Source organism: Heteronotia binoei, chromosome 10 (genome assembly GCF_032191835.1).
Source record: "Heteronotia binoei isolate CCM8104 ecotype False Entrance Well chromosome 10, APGP_CSIRO_Hbin_v1, whole genome shotgun sequence".
NCBI classification, from domain to species: Eukaryota; Metazoa; Chordata; class Lepidosauria; order Squamata; family Gekkonidae; genus Heteronotia; species Heteronotia binoei.
Genome location: NC_083232.1, coordinates 51,808,150 through 51,827,784, shown reverse-complemented (window position 1 = coordinate 51,827,784; position 19,635 = coordinate 51,808,150). Strand labels below are relative to the sequence as shown.

General features: G+C 40.8%; 1 protein-coding gene across 4 annotated transcripts in view; it reads right to left on the bottom strand.

Moving 5' to 3' along the window:
- HDAC9 (histone deacetylase 9) overlaps positions 1–19,635 on the bottom strand; it is a 689,984-nt gene that overhangs the window by 287,912 nt on the left and 382,437 nt on the right. For all 4 annotated transcript variants that reach the window (XM_060248614.1, XM_060248615.1, XM_060248617.1 and 1 more), the window contains 3 exons: positions 9,867–9,989; positions 7,833–8,046; positions 7,083–7,300 (listed from right to left, as the gene is read on the bottom strand). In XM_060248614.1, coding sequence (XP_060104597.1) covers positions 7,083–7,300; positions 7,833–8,046; positions 9,867–9,989 — 555 coding nt within the window. The remainder of the gene's footprint in view (positions 1–7,082; positions 7,301–7,832; positions 8,047–9,866; positions 9,990–19,635) is intronic.

Genomic DNA, 19,635 nt, shown 5'->3' with positions numbered 1-19,635 from the left:
TCCAGCTACAAAGAAGTAAAGCCTACTTCATGAGCCAACTGATTGTTTCTTTCTATAGCAGAAACAATTTGTTGTGGGGGGGGGGACTAACTTTATCTTTGGTCTGCATTAGCTTTTACTACTTATCACTCCAATCACAATGTAAGCTTATTACTGAATACTGGGACTTTATCAAAGAGCAAGAATGTGACTGATGTATTCAGTGCTGTGAGACTAAAAACTCCAAAGGCACTCTTTCAGAGGTCAGGTTTTCCGACGTCACTTTAGATTGCTTCACTATTACATCACAGTTTTTCAATACAGAATAAAGTTATACAAGTGGACCATGACTTCCAAGAGTGTAGCCACAGATTCTCTACTCTTATCTTTGTAGTAGCTTGAGTTTCATAGCTGGCTATGGGAGCTGTAACCATTTGCCCTTGACAGATGGGGACTGTAGCTTGATTCACAAACTATTTATGTATTTGGCTGCCACCAAAGAGGCAATTTACTTGTGTACATCTCTATTTTTCATTTTCCTTTATGTAGTTAAAGTGCCATGGGCATCTTTTCACACATTACATTGGATCGCCAATATTTTTGATGACAGTAGAAAGATAATAATAATAATAATAATAATAATAATAATAATAATAAATTTTATTTGTACCCCGCCCTCGCCCGCCGAAGCAGGCTCAGGGCGGCTAACAATACGGTGACCAATGGTGCACCAACAGTAAAACAGTTACATTAAAAACATTAAATTAACATTAAACTAACCTTAAAAGCCTGAATTAAAACAATTAACTAAAACATTTTATGACGCTATCCTTGACATTCTTCTAGTTGATGCTGATGGCGGATTTTCCGTTATTCATAAGCTAATTTAAAAAGGGTGGTCTTGCAGGCCCTGCGGAACTGATCAAGGTTCCGCAGGGCCCGCACCTCCTCTGGGAGTTGGTTCCAGAGATGTGGGGCTGCGGCCGAAAAGGCCCGAGAGCGAGTATTCTGTAATTTAATTTGTCTTGGCCCAGGGGTAGTCAGTCTGTTCTTTCCTACTGACCTCAGTGCTCTCTGGGGTTCATACGGGGAGAGAAAGATAGAAAGTATGCAACTTTGAGTCCCAGTTCTGACATCACTGCAAAGACATGCAACAGGGGAAAAGGTGGGAGAACATGGCTCAGACAGCCCCACCCAATAGCATTCTTTCAGGTGACTGGGAAGAAGTCAGAGGGTTGCAAAAAATGATAAGGCCCTCACTGATGATTCCCAAGATTACATGTCTATTGAAAGGGTGACAAACACCACTTTCTGCACTAAGGAGGATGGGAATCATTGGACATGTAAAAAAGTGGGTTTTTTTCTCAATTAATTTCTCTCTACTGGTTGATTGGTGAGCCAGTATGATGCTTTGGTTAGTAAAGTAGATTTGGAAAAAGCAAACTTTTATGGATGAAAGAATGGGTACTGTTGAGAAACAGAAGGTTACAGGAGTTAGAAGACCCTGATCTGAGATTTGGTTGGCACAGTTGTGGTATGATAAAGTTAAGGTTAATGTGGATTTTAAAAACCATTATGTGCCATCTTGAAAGTATGGAATAAATATAAACTTAGGTCATGTCCCAAAACACCTTTATGACTAACTACACAAGAAGAGAAATGATAACTAAACATAATTGGTTAACATACTGTGATATAGTAGACTTTTCTCAAGTGGAATGTAAAATGAAATTTAGAGAAGACTTGCCCTTACCTGAATAGACCAGACAAGCCCAATCTCATCAGATATCGGACACTAAGCAGGGCTGATCCTGGCAAGTACTTGGAAGGGAGACCTCCAAGGAATACCAGGGCCAGAACATAGAGGTAAGCAATCAAGTTACCTCTCTGAAACATCATAGCACCAGTAGGGGTCACCAGAAGTCATCATGACTTCCAGGAATGCAAGTGCACACATTAAAAAATACAAAAAAAAAATTAAGAGAAGGCTTGATAACAGAAGGATATGCTTGTCAATGGTTCTTTTATGCACAATTACTATACAGATTTAAAATAGACAAGCAAAATTATGGCTTTGAACAATCTAAAACTGAAATTGAAATTAAATTAAGTACAAACAATAAACATGTTATTGCTAAAATGTATAAACTACTATTGAAATTCAAGACTGAGGAAGAATGAGGGAAAGAATGTATGATAAACAGGCAAGAAGTTGAATATAATATACAAATGGAACAATGGGAATATACGTGGAAGGAAGATAATGCATGGGATGGAGAAAGTAGAGAAAGAAGTACTTTTCTCCCTTTCTCACAATACAAGAACTCGTGGGCATTCGATGAAATTGCTGAGCAGACAGGTTAAAACGGATAAAAGGAAGTATTTCTTCACCCAAAGGGTGATTAACATGTGGAATTCACTGACACAGGAGGTAGTGGCGGCCACAAGCATGGCCACCTTCAAGAGGGGGTTAGATAAAAATATGGAGCAGAGGTCCATCAGTGGCTATTAGCCACAGTGTGTGTGTGTGTGTGTGTGTGTGTATATATATTTGGCCGCTGTGTGACACAGAATGCTGGACTGGATGGGCCTTTGGCCTGATCTAACATGGCTTCTCTTATGTTCTTATGAAGGTCTTACATTTATATTACATTCTAGTCTTAAAGATAATTTTTTTTAACAAAATGAATAACTGATGGTATATGTCACCAGAGAAATTAGCTAAAATGCATAAAAATATCTCAAATAGATGTTGGAAATGTAGACAACAAGAAGGGTCATTTTATCACTTATGGTGGACTTGAATAAAGTTAAAAATATTGGATGCAAATACACTCATTAATTGAGAAGATATTAAAGATGAAGGTACAAATGAAACCAGAGGTGTTTCTTCTGGGCCTAGTGGATAGACCGTTGGGAAAAAGTTATGGAAATTTGTTTTTATACATGACAATGGTGGTGAGATTACTATATGCACAAAAGTGGAAAAGTCCCAACATTACCTATAAAAGACAAATGGTTGATGCAAAATAATGGAACGTATAGAGATGGCTAAACTTCCTGCTTTGATCAGAGAAAAGGCATTATCTACCTTTATTGCCAAATGGGAACTGATGATTTGCGGATTTGTAAGAAAGTAAAAAATTGTAAATACCTGGAAAAAGATAATTAATATTTGGATGCAATCAATGTTCCCTCTAAGCTTCAGAGTCTTGTGAGCAAAAATTCTACCTTGCGAGCTACTGGTATTAAAGCTGTGAGCTACTGGCATTATGAGCTACTGCATAAATTAATGTGCTCTGAGGTCATCCTTCCTGAGCTAAGACAAAAATATGTGAGCTGGAGGCTAAACATCTGTAAGCTAGCTCACACTAACTCAGCGTAGAGGGAACACTGGTTGCAATAATAGAGCATTAAATTTACAGTGTCACTTATATTTGTCATGGAAAAAAATTGGAAGTCTTGTCTTTATATTTTTCTATTTCTGTATATCTCTCCCTCTTTCCCTTTGTTTTTTATCTTTCTGTTACAAAATTAATAATAAAATTATTTAAAAGAAAAAGGGAAAGGCAGACTTTGGTTTGAGTTCCCAGCTGCCATGAAGCTCAGTGAGAGACTCTGGGCCAACCACACTCATGAGCAATCTAACCACCCTCATCGGGGTGCTACAGAAGACAAAATGTGAAAGGAACTATGCATACCACACTGAGTAACCTGAAGACAAGAGTTTTGGGGGAGGGGGATAGACTGTAATAGTCTTTTAAACACTCTTTCAAATCAGTTAGAATGCATTCAATTCCTCTCTCACTATTCTATTTGGTATAGGCTTCTTAAGATTCAGCCACATAAAACAGATTTGTACAACCTCTGGCTCACAAAACCGAATACATCCTACATGCTACTTACAATGGCTCACTGGGGCAAAATTCACCTCTTGTTTACGCTGCTTGCCTAGGGTTGCCAAGTCCAATTCAAGAAATATCTGGGGACTTTGGGAGTGGAGCCAGGAGACATCGGGGCAGAGCCAGGAACAAGGGTGTGACAAGCATAACTGAACTCCAAGGGAGTTCTGGCCATCACATTTAAAGGGACCACACACCTTTTTAAATGTCTTCCTTCCATAGGAAATAATGAAGTATGGGGGCACCTTCTTTTGGGGCTCATAGAATTGGACCCCATGGTCCAATCATTTTGAAACTTGGGGGATACTTTGGGGAGAGTCACTAGATACTATACTGAAAATTTGGTGCCTCTACCTCAAAACAACAGCACCCCCAGAGCCCCCGAAACCTCCAGATCAATTCCCCATTACACCCTATGAGAATCGATCTCCACATAGAGAATAATGAAGTGCTCAGCAGACTCTCCCCCCCCCCCATTTCTGGCAACACTGAAGGGGGATTGGCCTCTCTACTCACGAGTTGCTGCCAACTTCTTCAAAGTAACACAGACACCCCATCCCAAGAGGAAGCCTTTCAATCAGCGACTGAAGCCTCCGGAGGTAGAAACACACACGGTCCTCTGGGGGCGGAGCTCCCCCCCCTCTGCCAGCCAGACTCCCCAAGGAGACGCCACCTGGCAGCCAGAGAGGATGCAAGGACTACGAGTCCCAGCATGCACCTCGCGAAGGGAGGCCAGACTAGAGCGAATAGCAGGCCAGCTGTGGGCGGGTCTTTGTGACCCGGAGAAAGGGAGAAGCCTGAAGCCTGCGAGGGAGGGAGGCAGGGAAAAAGACATGGCACCTTTCCCCACTCCCGCTTCCAGATTTTTGGAGAGCGGGGGAGGAGGCTGCTAATCCAGGGGTCCCCCAGCAGGGCGGGGAGGTTGGGAAGCCTATGCTTGCCTGGTAGTACAAAAATCTAAGGCAAGGGTAAGCACTTGAAAGGCTAGTATAATGAGAAGATGGATTATAAGCACTGCTTAGCTGAACACCAGTTGTACAGGCTTGATATAATAAAAAAAAAAGACTTGAGAAAAAAATATGGGTTGAAATGCTAGCTTAGCCATTAGGATGAAAACTTGGATGATAGCTAATCACTATTTGTTCTGGATATCCTTGGAGGAAAAAAAAATTCCCAGAGGGTCTGTTTTTTAACCAGCAATAAAAACTTTGCTTTTGTTCAGACTGTTGAGGGAAGGTGAAATATTTTGAAAACCTGGAGTTCCAAGATGTACCTATGCCTTCTTGATTAAACATATGGAACAGATAGTCAATGGAAAGCCAAGCGGAGTCAGACTTGAGTAATCAAAACACCCGAGCTGAGAGGGGTTAACATGCAAGGATCAGTTCTGAACTTTGAAGTTCTCAAGTCTTCATTTTTCCTAATTAAAATGAGATTTAATAACCAAACCCACTGTACAAACCATGTACTTCAAGGTTGTGTTTTTAATTTGGTTGGGAATTTTTAAGAGATTCCAAGAAATCAGCACCCCACAGGAGACACTCCTATTGACATGCTTTTTCTGAAGCAAAAAAAATGCATCCTCTTTTCTTTCATGTGATTGCTGATTACATCTACTGCCGCAAAGGAAAGGAGAAAGCACTATTGATTGCTGAGCGGGTTAACCTTGATTGCAGTGTTATGCTGTTACATGTAGGAGCCTTGGGAATGCCTAAATAACTTGGCCTATGGAAATAAGCACAGTAGAACCATAAAAAGCAGGTGTGATCAGCTTGTCATTTTGCCAGCAAGTCACAGGATGACTCACATATTACAACAGATGATGGCATGAACTAATTCTACCTTGTTTGCGTTAAATACTTTGGTAATCTTAAAGTAGCTATACTGGTCGTTATCTCAGCCATAGTTATATATATGTTACAAACATGGATAAGCATCTGTGTGGGAAATGTTGAGAAGCCACTATTTGGACAGGACCTCAATGTTTATCCCTCAAGAAAATGCAGCAGGAAACAGGACACCACATTTGTATTAATATGGACAGCTATGCATCTGAAAATCCTAACCATGTTCAGTTACATTTATCATGTTATGTGCAATCCTATATATCCATAGAATGTTAAGAGGCTTGGAAGGCTATCACTACTTAGGATTGCACTGCAAATTTTACAACATGATTTCCTACACTGAAAGCCAGATGTTCAGTTTCTAGCACTCTGGATGATGTAGAAAAGAATAGGAGCCCAGTAGCAGGAACACACAGGAACGCAGTTCTAGCTGGCTTGGTGCTGGGGGTGTGGCCTAATATGCAAATGAATTCCTGCTGGCTTTTTTCTACAAAAAAAGCTCTGTGTAAAACTATGGTGATATCAGGGGGTGTGGCCTAATATGCAAATGAGTTCATACTGAGCTTTTTTCTACCAAAAAAGCCCTGCTCTACAATATATCTTTAGACCCAAAACACATGCCAGATTTCTTACAGAATGATACAAAATGAAATGCTTAGAGGGTACATAATCTTCAAGTGCTATTGAGAATGCAAATTAAGCCTACTCAATAAATTTACAGCAAAAGCTTTATATTGGCATGTGTTAGACACCAAATGCAAATTGGTAATAATTGCTATTTAGAAATCTTGTTACTAAGACATTACAAAAAATCTAATATTAACAAAGGAATAATTGTGGACAAAAAACCACTTTCTCCTGCCCATTCACTAAGATCCCACTTCCAGCCCCTCCCCCATCTTCAGAGATTAAGTAGATGATTCCCAGAGACAGGAATTTTTCCCTTCTGGCCCCCAACTTTAGACGGTCCTTTAAGAGAGCTGTCTGCTACTGTCTATTCCATTCTCTTTGGCTTTTTACTGCTGCTGCATTTTTAGGACTTTAACTACTTTTATTACATAATATATTTCAGTTAATATAACTTTTATGACTACTTTTAGGTTGGCCACTTTGAGCACACAAATAAAAAAGTAGGATGTAAATCTATTAATTAAATTTCAACAGTATATCCGGAAAATATAGCATGCAGCATAGCTCTGAACTTTTTGGTGACGATATCTGCACAGTGTTGCTACAAATTTACTACATTGCAAGTGGAAATGCTGATATTTAGGGAACTCCCCCCATCCCCCTTCATTTTTCTCACCTGCACAAATCCTCATATTGTGAACTAGGCTCCAGTGTTCAAACTTACTTTGTTCATGTGGATCTGTTGCTGGTACTGTTTCTGCTTCTCCAGAAACTGCTGATGCTGTTGTTGAATTACAAGCTGAGCCAAAGTGCTCTGAGGCAGTGGAGCTGACTGTGTTCGATTCAGCGGCCTGTGCCGAGGCAACTTGTGTGCAACTCTGAGGCCTGGTGAGACTCTTTCTTTTGTTGCCAAAGGTGACTGTGGATGAAGAGGCACCCCACCTGCAAGCCAATGACATTCCTTCATCAAATAAGGCGGCCAACAAAACAAACGCCTTGTTATGATGTTACATTCACACAGGGGTTGGAAGAGAAGCCTGAGAACTTCACTTAAGGTGTATCCCTAAGTAGTCATTGGATATGGAATGTCCTTCCCAAATTAAGATAGATTTTACATAATAAAGCACAGAAGTAAAAACCAATATTATGTAATCCAACAGCAAAAGCTGTGCCTACACAAGGTTGTCAACCTCCAAGAGGGACCTGGATATCTCATTGAATTACAGCTGATCTCCAGACATCAGATATTAGTTCCCATGTAGGAAACTGATACTTAGGAGGGTGGGCGCTATGGCCTTATACCTTTGCTGAGGTCCGTCCCCTCTTCAAAGTCCACTCTCCCCCCAAATATGCATGTATTTCCCAACCCTACATTGGCAACTCTATGCTGACATACTCACCCCCCGAAAAACAAAACACTTGCAGGAAATGCAATCAAGTGGGTTTTCAGAAGAATCATCCCATTGATAAATACCTGAAGCAAGGAGTTTTTGCTGCCTCATTTGCTCTTTTAGTAACAGATGCTGGAGAAGAGCCTGGTGGCTGCTATTTGGCTTTCCCTCTAGAACGATGGGCTGAGGTGCTGAAGGTGAAGAGATGCTTCCCCTGTATTGTCCAGGCAAAACCACTCCTGGTCTGATTGTTGGAGTTTCACATTTCTGTTTTTCTTTGAATGATGTTGATGAAGTCTGTATTTTACAGAGAGAGAGAGACCATCTTATGTTTGTTCCCCCAAACAGCAATCGGGGATGCAGAGTGGGTGTGAGGAAAATGCATGATTTGATTCTGGCAGTAGTTCTTTGTCAATGATGTCATGCTCTACCCTAAAATCAGCAGGAGCCTTGCTACTTAGAAGTTTACTCTAACAGCATGGTGGGTTGCAAACCAGTTGCTGTTTAAGTGCTCTTTAAGCACGATGGCTCATTAAGTGCTGACATACTGCTGATGATAGAGGTAAATTTCAGAACTGGAAAGGTTCAGAAACCAATTCTCCCAGTTCAGCATTCCTAAGGCCATTCCTAAGCCAGAACTCTTTCTGAAGATGGAGCCTGGTTCATTATGGGATCAGTCCCAGCTTTGCCAGCTTTCCTTTTCCACTTGAGCTTACGCAGTGGTGGCATAAGGTGACAAACCTGGGAGACAGCATCAGAGGCCTCCATGCCCATTTTGTTTGGCCCTCAAGGGCAACATGTTGGCTGCTGTATGAAAGTATGCTGGACTAAAATGGATCACTGGTTTGATCTGTCAGGCTGTACTTATGTTCTTACACCCTCTGACTTGGTTATGCACAAAAGTTTATTAGTGTATTTGATTTGTATCCCACCCTCCCCACCTAAGCAGGCTCAGGGAGGCTATAATTCTGCTGCAGTAATTCTGAGGATGCTCCTTGACATGATGAGGCTTCCGACATCACTGGTGGAAAGGGTTCAAGGTTGGTTGCTGGGAGGAGGCTTATAGGAGAGTGCTGCAGGGAAACCCAAGACCTTGCTGCACTCCTAAAGATCTCATCAGGTGTCCAATAGAGCTCAACTTTCCAAATGTAAATATAATGTATTGGTTGAGTTTTTGGAAAGTAATTCATTTAAGCCAAATCCTTTCTACAGTGAAATAAAAGGAAGCTTCCCCATCATTAGACACCATCCCTTCCCTTTCCCAGCATTTGGGGAAGAGAGGCTATGCTGTGCTTGATCTTGTGGTTAGAGGCTACAAATGATTGCTTCCCCCTTGCACCTTGTGGTATCATTTTAAACAGCTCCCACATGGAGTCTGATCATCTGAATCCATTTAGAGTTCACACATAAGGGACATCTATGATGTTTTTATAGCACTGGCTCAGGAATGAAGGGCCCTTTTCTCCATCCGGTACTCATCAGTTGAGTAAAAAAATGAAAATAGCTTATTTTCACCATAACAAGACAATTGGTACACTAGATGTGCCAGGCTAGACTGCTAGAGTTGGCAATACAGCTGGGTTAAATCTTCCTTTTCCAACCCCTCCTCCCCATGCAAAAAATCTTTTTCCTGGCTGCTGGCTGTCCTTTATTTAAAGCCAGCTGTAAATGGGCTGTACAGTTCAGCTGAAGCCAATGAGAGCTGATACTTGATTTAAGTGTTGAAAAGGAATGAGCAGGAGAAATTTAGCGCACATTAACACAAAAAGAAGTAATCTAGTTGAAAAGTAATAGGCAATTGTCAGCCAATGAACCATACTATGATGCAGCAAAAACTGAAACACTTGGAAGACAATGACTTCTTATAGCCTAATTGTAAAAAAAAAAAAAAAAAAAAACATGTTGTAAGATACAAGCATTACTAAGAAAGGGTTTAGAACAAAAACCACCCCCCTAACCTTCAAACATCTTTATGGTGCAGAATTTCACAGTGCAGGTCACCTTATTTAAACTTTTTTTCTTGAAGTAATATCCTAAGAGGATGATAATAAGATGTAAAAGAACCAATTTCAAAATAATTAAAGCCAACCCAATGAAGATACTAGTTAATTACTTACACTAAGTTGAGGCTGAACCGCTGGAAGTCCCAAACTGATGTTGGGCAAAGAAGGGGATGTATAGAGGCTCAAAAGGTTGATTGATTCTTCATTCATAAGAATGCGTTGTTGTGGAACCAAATGCTGTGGAAAAATAAAAGGAAAAAAATCATATCCTGATGGGGAAGACAGATTTCCACCCAAGTGCTGTGCAAATAAAAGAAATGTATTTATCTTTCACATGGACCTATGTATCCTGCTAAAACTCTAACAGTGGAAAAATAGCTTAATAAATTTCAGACCATAATTTCCTGAATACAGGTCTTAAACTCAGGACATCTGTGCATAGAAGGATTCCTCAAAACTGAATTAACTCCCTAAAATCTGAAGTCTTGAAGGTAGCTTCTTACTTTAAAGGTCAGCAGTGAACATTTGAGCCAAAAGGCACCATGAGAAGAATCACATGGCCACCTCATGACTTCTGGTTTTGTGCAGAACCCTTGGCCTTATACAGATCAAAAGACCACACTCTGAACGTAATGCAGACCTGCTAAGCTGAACACAGTCTAGTGGTCATGCCCACCAGTGCCTAAGAAAATTTTGTTGCTTGGAACTGCAATAATCTGAGGAACCATAAAAGTGGTCAGTGGGCCATATGTGAGTGTTGCCACAACATGAGTGTTGTGCTGTGTTTAGCTTTGGTTAGTCAGCAGTTGTACAACAGGAACAAAGCTGAAGTTTGCCTTTTCCACAGTCTCTCACCGTGGTTTTGTCCCTTTTTAGGGAAAATATTCTTGCTTCTCATTTTAATATGTTCCTGATCTTTTGTTACCACAAGCCTTCACATGCAGCCTGATGTCTCTACATACTCATTTTCACCCAAACTTTTTACTATTCATGCACTTTTGATATCACGCAGGAAACAGATAATTGGAATTTTACCATTTTATCACATCTGCAATGAAGTGTGTGTGTGAATGTGGCATCTGTGACAATAATCTATGTAGAATTATTTTTTATAGTTTCTGAAATACTTTCGCCCTTTACTTTTCTAAAATTCATGTTCTTCAACATGTGGTCTAGTACAGTTCCTTGAATTACCCTCTTCTGTTTAATGCTTGTCTCCCTCCCAGACCCTTTACACAATAAGAGCTACAAAAGGTCTTATTAGACTTCGGAACTCTGGCATGATATGGTCCTCCAGGGAACAACATCCTTGAAAAAGAATACCTTGTGTAACAGTATGACACAGTGACTGCTTTCTTCCCAAACAAAAAGCATATGGGACTCCAATAATAGACCACCTCCATGAGGGATCCTGTGCACTCAGGCTTTGACTAAAATAAATATAATAACTTGTCAAGCATGTTGTGGGGAGCTGTAGATTTTCCTCTGGACAAACCTGGGATATCAATTAACTTTGGAAAATACCTTGGGCTAATACAATGCAACCTCAGACTGTCATTACTGACTGGAGCAGCACAAAAACACAGGATGTTATTCCAAAACATAACCTTCCCATGCAGTTTGTTTGGAGACTAAACCTATCACTGACATAATAACAGAACTAGTCTATAAGATATGTCATCCCTCCCATGCCTCAGCTGTCCAACATCAGAATTCTAGGAAACTAAAGGGAAGCACTCTGAGAGAGAAAGAATGGTACTGCTCCTATATTTTACTGATTTCCTACCAGAGCAGAACTGAAAACACCCAGCAACACACTTCTAATCATGCTCATGTGCAATAAAGATACCATCAGATAGGGATTACACATCAAACGGACACAGAATACACACAAATTCCATGGTCCCATCTATACTAACTGCATGCTAAGAAAAGTACTGCTCTTTGCTTGCTAACTGAATGAATGGCTGTTAAATTCTGTGGCTTATGTAGAAAAATTAAATAACACATTTTGCAGCACTATCCTAAATGGAGTTGAATTCTAGACCCACTGAGGCACAGAAAGGTGTAACTCTGCTTAGGAGTTGTGAGGAAAAACCCCTTACAGAACATCGTAATCACCAACTTGGTTGCCAGAGCACCTGGAGAAGTGACTCACACACGTCTGGCCAGAGAGTGTGAGTAAACCTATCCAGGGACCCATGCAGTACTAGCAGCCATAACGCTATAAAGGCACTCAAGACCGGTACAAGAGTGCCCACCAGGAGAACAGAGGGCTTTCCGTCGTTCTGTATGACGTCCATCTCGGCCGTGGAGCGGAGGAGACTGCGCCGCCAGGAGCTATCCAGGCGAACGGTTTTGAAGCACTGACCATGGAATCCACTGTGAAAGGCTAACACCACATGCAGCCATCTTCCTACCAGGCCAGACTCTATTCCAGCGAAGCGAACAGATCACGTACTTGCCAGATGTCACCAGTGATTGCAGGCAATTGACCCAGCCCAGGCGTGGCTAATTGCCCAACCGCCACTGTCTTTGTCCAGCGGAATTCAAGACAAAGACTGGCACCAAGAAAAAGACAGAAGAAGAGGAAGACCAGCTTCAGCCAGAGCCAAGTTCTTTTGTGTAATCTGGGTGTTACCTTAGATAACAATTTGGCCCTCTAGTGTCACCTTTTTAGATAAGTGTGATAAACTCAAGCACACCTCCACCCAGTGATTTCCCCCATTCTTCTCTAGACTGTCCCCTTGGAGCATCCCCACCCTGGTCCATTTCAACCTGAAAGTTCACACAGGTATCCAGGATCCAAGTCTGTTCATTGGTCAGGAATGGGCGCCCATTTAGGTGCCACCAATGAACTTTCTATTGGCTCCCGCAGTAGTCCAGCCCTTATGGTCACTGCGAAGCCTCCCCTTTTTGGGAGGTCATGCATCAGCTGACCACCTTCCTCCTCCCTCGTACCTCTCATTCCCTAAGGGCTCAAGGTAGTCCTTATAACCTGTGGACTAGTTACCCACAGGTGTGCGTCTAGCAGTATCCCAATTTCCGCTGCCTAGATCCATCCCCGATTCTAAGGCCAAGTTTCAGGTCCCCTCTCCCACTTCCTCGCTCGTCACCATTGGAGCCTTCCTTGAAGACTACGATCGGTAAATATCACCCTGTTCGTCTACCCTTGTGTTCCCCTATCTCTCTATCTATTTTTCTTAGGACTGTGTGAATGATTTTATGAGTATTTTATCTTGTATGTAAGCCTATATTTTTCTGGAATAAATTTTAATTGTTTTACTTAATTAGAGTCCCTAATATTTTTAAGCATTAATTTCTGGACGTGGAATCCTGTATACACAGGTAAAAGATCCTGATTAAGCCAGGTGCCCACTTGACAATTCCCCAACCTCAGTTTTGAGGGCATTTTGGCTTACAGAGTGGACTGCAAAAGGCACAACTTTTCTTTCTTTATACTTTAGAACACACATAGATGATACTGATCCTTAACATTTTAAGCATCTTTTAAATATTACGTCAGAGCAGTTGGCTATTAAAGGCACTTGCATATAGATTTTAAAAGCTGAGCACACTTTAATTGCACGTTTCAGTTATTTTCTTGCTAATAGTCAACTGCATTTTGTTTAATTTAAACTCAGCATTTTCCAGTATATTTCATTATAGTTGTTATTGCCAATAATGCTCCAGAGTAGTCATTCTGGTATGAAGTGACAGCATGGCTCTCTCAGTCTTGCTGGCAGAAATGGAAGAGCAAGAAGTGGCTCTTTTGCCATCTAGCCACTCAGGGTCCCTATGGAACACATGGAGCCAAGGGTTCTTCACTGGGCAGCGGGGTAATCAGCAGAAGCAGTGGTGCAAAAGAAGAGCAATGGCAAAAAAGGAAGGGTAGGGCAGGAAAGAACTTTAGAGCTATACTGTATAATGAAAAGGGTGGTCTCGATACACGTAAGGGCTGCCAACAAAATTCTTTAGTCCGTCTTGGCCAGGGACTAATTAATAGGTAGATGGTTCTCTTCCATGTAATGTTCTCCACCAAATTGCAGTCCACAGTGCATGGAACATAAAAAGGGAAATTGTTCCTCATCCTACTGATGTCAGAGCTAGCTGTGAATAAGCAATAGAATTTGGATGTGGTCCACGCACAGCAGTTCATTCAAAGTCTACATGATGCACTGCAGCAAATGAATAGGATGCTTCAGTCAACTTTGACGCTTCTGTTCAATGGGATTGTTTTAGTCTGGATGCTAAATAAATAAATCAGACATTAAAATCTGAACATATGAGGTCCAAACTAGGTGAGATACTGTAAAGCTACATTTAATTGGATCTCCAGGACATTTTTGGTTGGTAAATAGCCACCACAGGAAGGCTTGATAAAGATCAAGGTTGTGGTGCATGGGAGATTCTTCTTTTGATCATGTCCTGTTCCCAACATCAAAACCTTTCTCTTGTGTGCTCTGCTGGTAGAAACATATTGACAACCTTTATGTTTTCACTATCAAGGCACAAAGCAGTGCCTTGATGGTGAAATGGAACCCTGTGATACCAGGAAATAGCATCAGGGAAGGATTAAACCTTTTACCTCACACATATCTGAATGGATACCCTTCATGGCTGCTATTTTTGACCCAGCATGACTGCTGGAGAAGCAAGTTAAATCTGCTGTGGAAAAAAAATGCTTTTTTCCATCTTCATTTAGAATGAAGGCTGGTCCACAATTTTTGAACCATTTTCTGTTACCTTGTGCTGATTTCTCTTTTAAAATGCATGTGTTTTTCAGTACTATTTGTACTTAAGGTGCACATCAATGGTATAAAAATGAATTACATTTGGTGCATATGTACAAATGGTATTTAGAAAAGAAATGTCAACAACAGCAATGAAAATGTGGCAGGCTGAAGGAAATGACAACGGTGAGACAGAAAACCAAAAAGAAAAAGAAATGGCCTATCAGCTCATCCCTGGCATTAGCAAGGAATTATCTGTTAATGTGTTTCTAGAAAAAAAAACATGGTTACCTGTATAATCTTTATGGCAGGGCACTTAAAGTCCAATTACTTTGTAAATAGAACAGCAGAATGATAGTAAATGAGAGAAAACTGCTACAAAAATGGCAGAGAGTGATCATTTACAATACTGACTCATATTTTTGCTGGCAAATGATTCTTCTGTCATAGCAACCTGTCTGTTCCCCCAGTCTTTCTTGCTGTCATGAAAACCACAGCAGCATCCACCCACTCAGATGTGAAAGTCACACTCAGAGCAGACTGTCACAACAACTATTATGAAACAACAAAAGAATGAGTCAGGCAGGATTATGGTGGAAACAGTGACATGGTGAATGATTTTTTTTTTAAAAAAATGCTACCTATTATTAGAAATGTTTGTACCTTGTGAGTCTAACAAAGAATCAATTTGAGAGCTAACCTCTGAGAACCAGCAGTCAATTGTAGAACTAGGAAATTCTTTGCAGTTTGGTTGCCTTTAAACCATCAAAAGAGAGCTTACTCAAATCAAATGGACTGTCCTTGGAAAAATGTTTCAACCCACAGGACCACAACATTAACTATCAAGTAACTAGACACATGATGAAATTTCTGAGTGGAGCCACAAATGGAAAGCAGTGGTTTCAGCTTTTAAGATCTCTGCCAATGAGCTGTAAGTGTGGTTCCAGTATTTGGAGCTTTAAAATACCCTTTTGGACACATTTCAGGTCTCAGGAGAAGAGGGCTAATATGGCTGAAACTGGCAGGAGAGAAGAGGATGTGTGAATACAGGATCCCATGAATATTCAGAAGCTTGCTAGCGTCACAGCCATCTTTCCAAAGACACTGTAAACACAGCACAGCATACTATATTGACTCTGTTAAAGTGGACAAGATGTTAGGAGATCCATGTTGGGATGCCAGGCCTTCCACTATGGCAGAAGGCCTCCCACCAGCACCTCTCCTTGCCCTCCACCATTTGTAAGAAAAGTGGGAATGATTTTTGAATAGGCCTTACACTGAGAATCTGCCCCTGTGGTTTTATAATAGGATTGATACATCCTTTCATGCTCTACTGGAATGCAGATTTTTGAGATTATGAGGGATTACTATATTGAGCCTTTATTCAACCAACTGTCCCCCACCACTACAGAAAACCCTGGTTCTTTTGCTCAGTGATAAGGATCCTAAGAACACGCTAGCAATTGCTAAATCTGTCTCAATCCTTTTAGTTTTTGAATCAAGAAATAAGAAAAAAGTGTCTTCTGCTGCTCAAGATTTGTGAATCAATGAGCTTTTAAGGGTACAAAAGGAAAGGATAGTGGTAGAATTGAATTTTCTAAAACAAACAAAAACCCATGGTTGTTGTGTGCAGCATGATGTCACTTCTGGGAGAAATTGGAAAGAAAGAAAGAAATACTTCTTTACATAATGTGAAACATGGAATTTGCCACCAGTGCATGTGGTGATGGCTATGGGAATAGCCAACTATAAAAGGGGACTAGGGATATTCATGGAGGATAGGTCTATCAGTGGCATGGTGACTAAAGACAACTTCCACATTCAGAGATAATAAACCTTTTAATACCAGTGCCAGGGGGTATTGCTGGCCCTCCAGAGGAGCTGGTTGGCCACTATGTGAGACAGGATGCTGGACTAGATGGCCCATTGGTCTGATTCAGCAGGTTCTTCTTATGTCATATAGCTCTATGAATCCAATGATGACCTAACTTCTAGTATCCCCCAGAAGTGATGTCATGGTGCATGCAAGGTTGCCCCCCATGACCCCATATCCTAAACTTCTCCCATTTACCAGGCATGACCAAGCAACCTAGCATACATGAATGGATCTCCCAATATTTGTATTGGTAAATAGCTGCTATATTTGGATAAAGGCTATAGAACAGAACCCCCTCTAGTTGTTTTTCTGACCTCAACTGCTTAGAGAATCACTATTTGCACATTGCAGGAAACATAAGACAATCTTCAGGACTCTAAAGAGGTAGCATAGCAATATCATAAATGAATAAACAAATAAATGAAAAACAACAACAGATTTTTCCTAATGGGAAAAATATCAGTTTAATTGAAAGTACAGGGATGTTTGAGCAGAAGAAAACATCACAGAGGGAAAAGGATACTTTCGCTTCCTCGTGTCCCTCCCTATCTGAATCTGAAGCCCCTATGGCTGCTATCTCGGGAGACTCATTACACAGATCTCCCTAACAAGACCCTCTCTACATTGACAAGTACGAGGGAGAGTCATGTAAGAGCTCATCTGCTAATTGAAGTGGTACAGCTCAGCCCCAGACATGCCTCCTCTGTGAAAACTAGGCTTGTTATTTAATAATACAGATATATGCACAGAAATTAGGAAGATCATTGCAACTACCGTGTGCCATCTGTTATCCTCCAACTCATTTCCTCTTCACTGAAACTCCACTGATACCAACAGTGCTAAACAGTATATTGTGTGAAAACTGAAAACCCTCTAGAAAAGTGCTCAGAGATACTCTTTTATATTGGAACAGCTTACCAGGGGACATTGTGTAGTTCAATCTTATTTCTATCTTCTTATTTAGTACATTTTTATGGTGCCCTTCCTTTAAGGAGCTCAAAAAGGTGTACCTAGGACCCTCATTTTATCCTAGCAACCACTCTGTGAAGGAAGTTGGGCTAAGACAAAGTAACCTGCCTAAGGTCATATACTGAGCTTCATGGCAGAGGTGGGATTTGGGTTTCACAGATCCTAGTCCAATAGACTAACTATTGCACCACATAGGCCTATTTCTAGCACAGTATAGGATTTCCTTCTCTTTTATCATCCTCTTCACCACATCTTAATTCCAAACCCTACTTTGAGTGCCACCATTCATTCAACTGGAGTGGACAGCAACTAGGAACTGGGCTTTTTCAGAGGTGGTGCCCCATCAGTGGAATGATCTCCCCTTGGAGACTTATCTGATGCATACTCTCTTGGTTTTCAGATGCTGAGCTTTTTATTTGCCCAGGTTGTTAGTAAATGGCAATGAGCAAGATTTTTTGTGCTTTTATTATGCCTTGGTTTAGTTAGCCTTCAACAGCAAAGTGATTATTCTTCCTGGTGTGCTTGTCTGGATTGTTTTAATTAGTTTCTGCTGGCTAAGCTGGTTTTATAACTGTATATTTCTTAGCACATTTAATTTGTTGATTGTTTTTAGAAATTATTATAGTGCCTACTGAAAATGTCTTAAATTGCAGTTACTTTCTAGCAGTTACTTCAGGTGACAATACCAGATGACACAAAGCAATAACAGATGACATAAAGCAAACAATGCCTTTTAAAAAATGGTACACTCCTGGAAGCATTTGTAAGAACCTGTCTTCTCTTCCCTCAAAGAATTTTAACAAGCTGCCTGAGACTGAACTATGAGGAAACTGGGAACCCTCCTGACCAGGGTTGAGAAGCCCTATATCCAAATATGATAAGATTTTACTTTTCAAAGTCAAGGGATGTGGAGTAGAGCTTCTCCAGAAGCCCTACTTTTCAAGAACTTTCATATCGAAGATGCGTAAGTACTACAGTGTGATTTAGCTGTCCAAATAGAACTCTTTGAGCTGTGAACACAATGGAATGCAATAGCCTCTGTTTTAAGTTCTACACAGTCTGAATTTCCTGGAATCTCATCCAGAGGATTATGAATCCAAAAACTCCACATGGTAGCTATCAATGTAGCCTTTTAGGGCATGGGGTTTGTTCTGGGCCAAAGAGAAGCTACTTATCAGTGTGAAGAGGTCACACGCCTGCCCCCTGGATCAGAGTTCACACACACAATTAATTCATTATTAAGAAAAGTCACTGTTGGAGACTGAGCTGAGCTTTCCAGTTTTCAGAGGTTATTGTCCTGCCAATGACCTGGAGACATTATCCCATTAGCTCTGTATCAGACAAATTACTTTCCCTTATGTTGTCCCCCCCCACCCCCTCCTGAAGCAGAAAATTATGTGGGTTCTACTCCTGCACACAGCGACCCACACATTAGGGTCACAGAACACTTTAGAAATTGCATAAAGGTGACTGTGCAGAGGATGGCAGCTTTAAAAATCAACAACTATCTGTGCACAGAGCATTATTGCTTAGAGGTATTTTGCAATTTTAGAAACATGCCTACCCCTGCAATAGTTTAAAAAAAAAAATTGGCCCTACACAACAGAAATTCTGTAGAAAGGTACAGGTGTTGGAATAATAGACATAAATATACATGAGTGTTGTCTCTGCTGTAGTCCCCAAATAAATATGAAATAATGGTAGCAACAGCAGCCAGAACACTAGTAGCATCAAAGTAACATTTGTTAAACAAGAATATCAGGATATGTTTCCCAATATCAAATAAATTAAAAAGGCTGTGGACCAATGTCTGCTACTAAGTAAAAAGTTCTTTTCTCAAGTTATTACAGGGAGAAGATACAAATTCTGTCTGTTTATCTGGGACTTCTATCCAAGATCCACTTAATGTGGAATGTTTGACTCTCGCAGGCCATCCTAGCATGCTCACAAGCTGGGTGTTAGGAGTATGAAAGTCTAAGAATGGGATGATGGATCAGGACAAGATGGGGAGCAGGACAGAAACCTCCTTTTAAATGTTTGTTTTAAGTGGAGGGGGGTAAATAACTGGTATAGGAAGGATGGGGCTTTGGACGCTGTGACAGACTGCACTTAAAAACCAGGTAACTAGTGTAGCAGAATCAGAGATATGGGAAGTGAAGGGTTGGCACTTCATTGGAATGGAAAGTTTGAGAGACAGCCTGTTCCTTGTCTCTGATTGGCCAGTGTCAGGCCAGTTGAGAAAAACTGTATGATCAGCCCAGTGCTAAAGAGAGAGTTTGAGTTTATTTATTTCCATTCTGGAGAT